Genomic DNA, 8,017 nt, shown 5'->3' with positions numbered 1-8,017 from the left:
AATTGGGAAAAATTACCTATTTTAATTATCATAACATACACAAACTATCTGAGCAGACAAATGGAATTCTACTTTTTTGCATAAAACATTTGGTATTACTCAAAGTACTCAGTTGCTCTCTACCTGGATGGGTTCTCCAGACACAGGATTCATCACCTCTCTTGCAGAAATTCTCATCCCCAAGGCAAAATTCGCCACTCTTTGAGCATGGCTTTCAGTTGGCACTGGAACACCCCCCACCACCATATAAGCATCTCCTATTGTTTCCACCTGCAAGGGAAAATTACATATTTAGAGATTTTTTTTTAAGATTTATTTTTTATTTATTTCTCACCCCTCCCCCCCCTTGTGTCTGCTCTCTGTCCATTCACTGTGTGTTCTTCTGTGACCGCTTCTATCCTTATCAGTGGCACCGGGAATCTGTGTTTCTTTTTGTTGCATCATCTTGTTGTATCAGCTCTCCATGCATGCGGCACCATTCCTGGGCGGGCTGCACTTTCTTTTGCGCTGGGCAGCTCTCCTTATGGGGCGCACTCCTTGCGCATGGGGCTCCCCTACACAGGGGACACCCCTGCTTAGCATGGCACTCCTTGCGCGTGGCAGCACTGTGCATGGGCCAGCTCCACACGGGTGAACCGTGGACCTCCCATGCGGTAGGCGGACGCCCTATCCATTGGGCCAAGTCCGTTTCCCTAGAGATTTTTCTTAATGCACCAACCATATCACTAAATATTTTTGTCCTTTTCGAAATATTGACAAAAGGACCTGTAACAATTTGATATTATTTATGACTTCTAAAAAGAAATAAAGATTATGTTTGTAAACTGGTAGTTTCCTCTGTCATGATAACCCTTTGATTGTATTAGATTCAGCTGAGACATCTGATTAAATTATGTTAAGATTAAGGCTCTGGTCCAACCACATTATTAGAGTGCAACTCAGCCCCCTTGGGAATAAAACAGATGCTCACATGGAAGGAGACACAAAGGAGAGGAACACAGAGGAATGACAGCTCCATAGACACTGCAGAGGCCCCAAAAGAGAGATGAGCCTGATAGCCTACAGCTGAAGCTGAGCCTGGAAAGAAACGAGCCCCAGGGAGGGAGACGAGACATCTGAAATCAGAAGGAGCTGGGGCCACAGAGCCTTAGGAGGAAGAGGAAGGCTGAACCCTCGCAGAGACTGGCCGCCATCTTGCTCCAACACGTGGCAACAGACTTTGGTGAGGAAACTAACATATTCATTATGGCCTTGTGACCGTAAGAGTCTACTCCAAATAAATACCCTGTGTAAAAGCCGACAGATTTCTGGTATTTTGCATCAGCACCCCTCTGGCTGACTAACACAGGACCAGGTTGAGGTTTGCAGTTGTTTGCTAGGGGTCTGAGGAGCATGAGGAAGGAGATGAGAAGGAAAATGTTTCAGGAAACAACCACGAGAGAACCAAAAGGCCTTTTTGTTTTGCTTCTGAGGAAAACAAATCCCTGAGAAGATGAAGCTCTGAGGTAGTCATGTGATGTTATATATTTGGGTAGAATTTCTGCTGAACAGAAGGAGTGGGTGGGAGAGCCATTCTCTGGGAAAATGGTGTTTGTCCCTCACAGGCACCAGAGCACCTCTTAGCACTGAGTATTATAAAAGGATTCTTAGAAACAAGCGAAAATGCCCCTGACCCTCTTGTAGCTTTGCCTCCTCATCCCACTCACATCCACCCCAACCCCAGACCAGCGAAGACGGAGGCAAAGGGACACTCTAGAGGAGGTTCTTCCTTCCCGAGCATGCTGGGAAATGAGCCACACGGCATGCAAACACTTACTTTGTAGATATCATGGACACTGGTTAATCTGTCAAACCTGGAGTACATGGAATTCAGCATATTCACTATTTGGATGGGTTCACAGGCAGCACAGATATTAGTAAAAGTCACCACATCACTGAAAAGGATTGTACAGGTTTTAAATTCTCCTGCAAGAGAAGCCAGAGGTCAGTGATAGCCAAGGAGAAAGGACAATACTTCTGTGAATTCTGGCTTCAGGTGTTCTCTGGGAATGAATCCTTCCTGGGAATGGGGTAAAAGGGCTGGCTGCCATTCTCCACTCACCCAGCAGACTTCTACTGAGCAAATGGTCATGCTAGGCATGAGATATCCCTTAGGAGCTCCCAGCCTGGCGAAGGACACAGATAAGTAAACAAATCATCGCCATATGACGTGACAAGTGCTGGGGGGTGACAGAAACGGGCCAGGGTGGGCACTGGCCTGCAGAGAAGTCCCTAGGTAAGCCACAGCAGAGCCCTAACCTACAGGGGCAAAGGCCGATGGAGACCGGTCACCATGGAGGGGTGGTGGAGGCCCCTGTCTTTGTCTGGCCCAGAGGCAGCCGTATCCTCAAGTTTAACACATTCTAACTAGTCTTCCTGCTTCCACTTTGGAAACCAGAGTGGAAAGTCCACTCTAATTCCCAAAGCAGCCAGATGACCTCTTTAAGTCAGATCCTCCCACTCCTCTGCCACAAGCCCTACATGACATCCCATCACACAGAACAACACCCGAAGATCTCACCGTGGCCACCAACGCCCTCTGTGATGTGGTCCTCCACGCTCCCCCGACCTCAGCTCCCAAGACTCTCCTTCTAGCGCATTCTACTCCAGCCGCGCCGGCCAGCTGGATGTCTCTGGAGCATGCGAAACGCCTCCTTCCCGAGGGCCCTTGCACCTGCTGTTTCCTCTGCCTGGCTCGCTTTCTTCTCTGATACCCGCGTGACTGTCTCCCTTCTTTCTCAAATGTAACCACCTCAGTGAGCACTTCCTTCTCACCCCAGTTAAATACTAGCCGTGTACTCTCCATCCTCTTGGCCTGATACTCTTCTCCCCTCTCCATAAGACTTCTGAGGCCTGGCATTTTACATCTCATTGTCTATTTGATTAGTGTCTAGCTCTCCCATTGGAACATGAGCTCCAAGAGATCAGAGACCTGCTCTGTTGTGTCTCCAGCACTTACCACATAGTAGGTGCTCAATAAATCCTTGTGGAATGAGAGAATGGAGTGACTCCTCGAGCACAGCCTGCTACCTTCCCTATTATCCACAGTTCTGGTAAAAATCTCCCCTTCTTGTAATGTTCTCTTCCCTTTGTCTTCTGGTCTACCATTCTCTCTTAATATCCCTCCTACCTTTCTGATTTCATTGGCTTTTTTCTCTCTTAAATGATACATGTTCCCTAAGGTTCCATACCCAACTGTCTTCTCTTCTTACCTCATACTACTGGATGATCTTCTCCTCATTCATAGAGTCTATGATTAAACCATCACCAGCACAATAGCTCCCAGATACAGGGCTCAGCCCAGAATTTCCTTTGCGCTCTCCCCACAGTTCCTAACTGCCTGTTGTTTATGCCATGTGGTGCTTCCCGCAGGCACCTACCTCCAGCTCAAAAGTTCAAAAGCTGACGCCCTCCCCTGACTCTGCTCTTCCATCTGGTCTGTCTCAGGATCAAGTAGCACAGCTTTCCATGCCAGGACCCTCAGGCTTACCCCCGACTCCTTTCTCTTACCGTCCCACCTTGTCCGCTGTGATGTGCTGCTGAGCCCTGCTCCTGCCGCCTTAGCGCAGACCCTTGCCATCCTCGCCTGCCCCTGGGACGGGCTTTCTGTCTGCCTCCCTCTAACGCACTCCCAAAACTGTAGACCAGATCATCTCCATAAAACGAATCATGTCACATCCATTTAAAGAAAAAAAAAATTCCATGAACCCCCATTGCCTACAGAATAGAAGACAGCTTCCTTTTACATGCTAATTGAGATTTGTCACTGTACCCCCAAGCCTCAGCCCCTCATCAGGCACTGATTTTCCATGTGTTCCCGCATGTTCTAGGGAGACTGTCCTGTGATATTTACTTTCATGTTGCCTTCCCTTCGCCTTTGCGATTCCATTTGCCTGAAATGCCCTTCCCTTTGCTGGCTGAAATTCAAGGCCTAACACAAGGGCCATGTCCTCCACAAAGGGCTTCAGCAGCCCGCGCTGCCCTTGCCTGCTCTCCTGACGCCTGCTGATTATGAGTCGCCCTGTCATCTGTGTGTCCACAGTCAGGTGGAACTCCATCTCTTACGCAGAAGCCGGGGTGAACGTCAGCTGGCCCGGCCGTACAGCGTGGGTAACGACACAGCTTGTGAAGAGATGCTGAGAGCAGCAAATGAGATAACCTCTGTAAAACCTTCACACGCATCCTGGCGCAAAGATGCTCCTGAAGGCATGAAAATGTCCTTCCCTTGGGTCACTCCCCACCCCACTATGACACACTTATTTCCCAGATGGAATCGTAATTTATTCTGTACTTATCTATTAAGCCACACTGCTGTGAACCTTGTTGCAGCCTCAACCTAGTATAGCACCACAACAAATGGAAGGGAGTTCAGAGAAAACGGGGCGTCCTTCGCTCCCCCAGAGTGGCCCGTCGAACCCCTGTGTGATGGAGCTAACGTGGAGCATATCATCTCCATTTACATATCAAGAGCCCTTCGGATGGTTACTGAACAATGACGGCAGTCTTGGGATGCACCCTTAAGTCCTTAGATAAGAACTCACTAAATGTGCATGTCACCGACGGGCATCTTTATTTAATCTATATTTCACTCCCATATTATTTTTATTATTCTCAATTTAAATGAAGAGATCTGAGGGTATACTGGTTAAGTAACTAGCCCAAGATCACACGGGTAAAAAAAACAGAGCCAGGGGCCAAGGCCAGCTCCGTCTGGTCTCAAGGCAGGAGTCCCTAAGCAGGAAGGCGCTGCCTCCGCTGGGGGGCCCCCGGGAAGGGGACACGTACCTGCAGCCACCTTCCTGCCCTCCTTCAGCTGGTTGGCCACGTGTTTGGGCAGCATGGCATAGAGCAAGGTCTCTGATTTCTTCTTCTCCAAGGCCAAGTGTTTGGAGAGGACCCGCAGCTCCTCCTTCTTCCTCTCCAGCTGGTTGGACAGCTCGATCTCGGCCAGTCGCTGCTGGTTCAGGAGGATGAGGTCCCTCGTGGTGTCGTGGGGGGCAATGTCGGAAAGGTGCATCCCGCGTTCCTCGAGCTCTTTCAGGCTGCGGAGCTTTGGGGAGCACATGTATATCATGCACTTCAGGGGCTCCATCCAGATCATCTGACCTTTTGCCACAGGGAGAAACGCAACGCTGTAGGGTCTCACCAATGGGAGATGAGGACGCCTCACCAGGTGACTTGAGGCAATGACTTTGAGAGTCTTATCTGCTCTCTTTGGACAATTATCTAAAACATACACGTTTTTCTTCCCTCCTTAAATAAGTACGTATCCCTACCATATTTATTTGTTTTACATCAACAACTCCTGTCATTAGTATGTGTATCTTTTAAAAATAAATAAAAAACATTTTAAAAAAAGAAAGTATTAATTCTCAAATCAACATTTATAAATATTTTGTCTTTATCTTTAGTCTACTCACATATTTTAATATTTCAGAGTTTATATTTATGGTAATTAAATATAGTTTAAAATGCATCTGTCTTTAATATGTAAAAGGTTTCTCATCTTAACAAAGTTTTTGAAAACTTTATAATAAAATTGCATTTAAATTTTAAAAAAATTGTTTTAAGACAAAATAAGGAAGTGGTTGTGGCTCAACTGATAGAGCGTCTGCCTACCACATGGGAGGTCCAGGGTTCAAACCCAGGGCCTCCTGACCCGTGTGATGAGCTGGCCCATGTGCAGTGCCACCACGTGCAAGGAGTGCTGTGCCACACAGGGGTGTCCCCCACGTAGGGGAGCCCCACGCACAAGGAGTGCACCCCACAAGGAGAGCCGCCCCACGTGAAAAAAGCGCAGCCCCCCAGGAGTGGTGCCACACACACGGAGAACTGACACAGAAAGACTACACAACAAAAAAAAGACACAGTTTCCCGGTGCCACATGACAAGAATGTAAGCAGACGCAGAAGAACACACAGCAAATGGACACAGAGAGCAAACAATGGGGGGGAGGGGGGAAGAGGAAAGAAATAAATAATTAAAAAAAAAACAAAAATCACTTCTGAATGCAGGTTTGAAGAACTCTTCCTTTGCATGTATTTTGTTTTAAAAGGCAGTCCAGAAGCATTTGGGGGTTGATTCGTAAATTTCCCACTTGAGATAAGCAGTCTCTGACAACTTACCTCAGCCAGAGACAACCCCTTCCCCAGATTTTTCTTGAGAAATAACTCACAAATAAGACTTAATAAAAGAAACGAACTTCAGGTCCTTAGGGATGAACTGAGGTAAGGAGGGCAAGAGATACAGAAAAAGATAACAGGGCTGATCATATTGCCAACGGGCTACTCTTGTCTCCCTGGGGAGGCAGGAGAGCCAAGTACTCAGAAACCTCACATTCAAGTAGTTGCCCACCAACTTACTTCCTCTTCCTGGACACACCATGGGACTACATTTCCCAACCTCCCTTGCAGTTAGTTAGTGTGGTCATGTGATAGGGTCGATCCAATGGAAGGACTACAGGAGTCATGAGTTTCCCTTCCTGGATGCGGTGGTTAAATCTCTGGGACGTTTTTACTCCATTCTCTCCCACCCCTTGTGCTGGCTGGGTGATGCTAGGGGGATCTCAAAGGAAACAATCTTCAGTCCCTAGGCAGAAGAGAGCCATCCCATCCAAGGGAGCTGTGAAAGGAATGAGAAATCAGGGTTGTGCTATGCCCTGATATTTTGTTGTGGTCAATAGATTGGGGTAATTTACAGGAACTAATGCAAATACGGAGTCTGGGATCAGACTTCTGAGTTAGAATCCTGGTTCTACCCCTTGGTGACTGGGTAACTCTCTGACTCAGTAAAATGGCCAAGGTAACAAGAGCACCCACCTCCTGGAATACCTGGGAGTATTTCATAAGATAATGTATGTGGGAGACTAGACCAAGGTCTGGCTTGAAATGTTCCCTGTCATTAGCCACAGGTTCCACACGAGGCTGTGAACTCTCCACTGCCACACCCCACATCAACAATCGGCCTCAGAGCTTTCCTCTTGGAAGCAGAAACCAAACTCTCTTTTTGTCCAGCTGTAATCCACACACTTGTGTTCTGGAATCTACATTATCACTTTGCAGAATCTGACTGCACTCATCACAGTCTCCCTTGCCTGTGTCTTCAGCCTCTCCTCAAGGGACATTTTCCGCTTGACCTATAGAGATGCTCATATTCCTTTCATTTAAAAAGGACCAATCTTCACATAACACCGCAGCCCCTCAATCCACCTCACAGTCTCCCACATTTCCCTTCAGCCAAATCTCGGGAGAGCGATCAGTGCTCTCTGACTCCACGTCCTCGTCGCCCCCCCCGTCCATACCCCACTGCTACTTTCCTTCCTTTCAGGTGGCAACCATCAATGGCCTCCAAACCACCGACTCCAATGTAACTTTTTCAGTCTTGTGTTTATTCCGTCGCTCTGCTGTTTGCTAATGTTAACCAGAACCTCCTCACTGAAATCTCATTTCCTGTTCCTTCCTCTAAGAAGTTCCCTGGTCTTTGCGTATTTCCTTTAAGGTGTTTTTGCTTATTCTTTAAATGTTGGTGTTCTCCAAGGGTCTGTCTTGGCGTTCTTCTTTTCTAGCACTACACAACTGCACCCTACACCTGCTGACAGTGATTATGGATTTCCAGAGAAATCTTACTTCTTAGACCACAGATGTGCATCTCTTTAAACATAGATATGTTTTCACCTAACAATATATAACAGATATTATCCCGTAGTATTAAAAATAGATATGCATTCTCATTCTTGCTCACTGCATTGATTGTATGATTTTATTTAAACGATAACCTAGTTTTGATTATGTTATATCCACATTCTCATCTTATAAACTGAATTGTAATTAAAAAGCATGTAGTTAAGTATTTATGTCTAATTGTGGCTACTTTATTAAAGGATAAATTCTTAGATGTGGACTGACTTAGACAAAGATTATGCTCATTTTTTGGGCTTTGGATACTCATTACCAAATTGCTCTGCAGAATTTATTCTCCC

The 8,017-nt window shown here is 46.7% G+C and overlaps 1 protein-coding gene across 1 annotated transcript in view; it reads right to left on the bottom strand.

Moving 5' to 3' along the window:
• Positions 1-311: 311 nt before the first annotated feature.
• The window catches only part of LOC139436504 (guanylate cyclase soluble subunit beta-2-like), a 41,483-nt gene continuing 33,777 nt past the window's right edge, over positions 312-8,017 (bottom strand). The window contains exon 9 of the mRNA XM_071208118.1: positions 312-5,145. Within this exon, the coding sequence (XP_071064219.1) occupies positions 4,685-5,145 (461 nt within the window). The 3' untranslated portion in view covers positions 312-4,684. The remainder of the gene's footprint in view (positions 5,146-8,017) is intronic.

Source organism: Dasypus novemcinctus, chromosome 15 (genome assembly GCF_030445035.2).
Source record: "Dasypus novemcinctus isolate mDasNov1 chromosome 15, mDasNov1.1.hap2, whole genome shotgun sequence".
In the NCBI taxonomy this organism is placed as follows: domain Eukaryota; kingdom Metazoa; phylum Chordata; class Mammalia; order Cingulata; family Dasypodidae; genus Dasypus; species Dasypus novemcinctus.
Note: the sequence above shows the minus strand (reverse complement) of the source record. Positions and strands in the feature narration are given on the sequence as shown.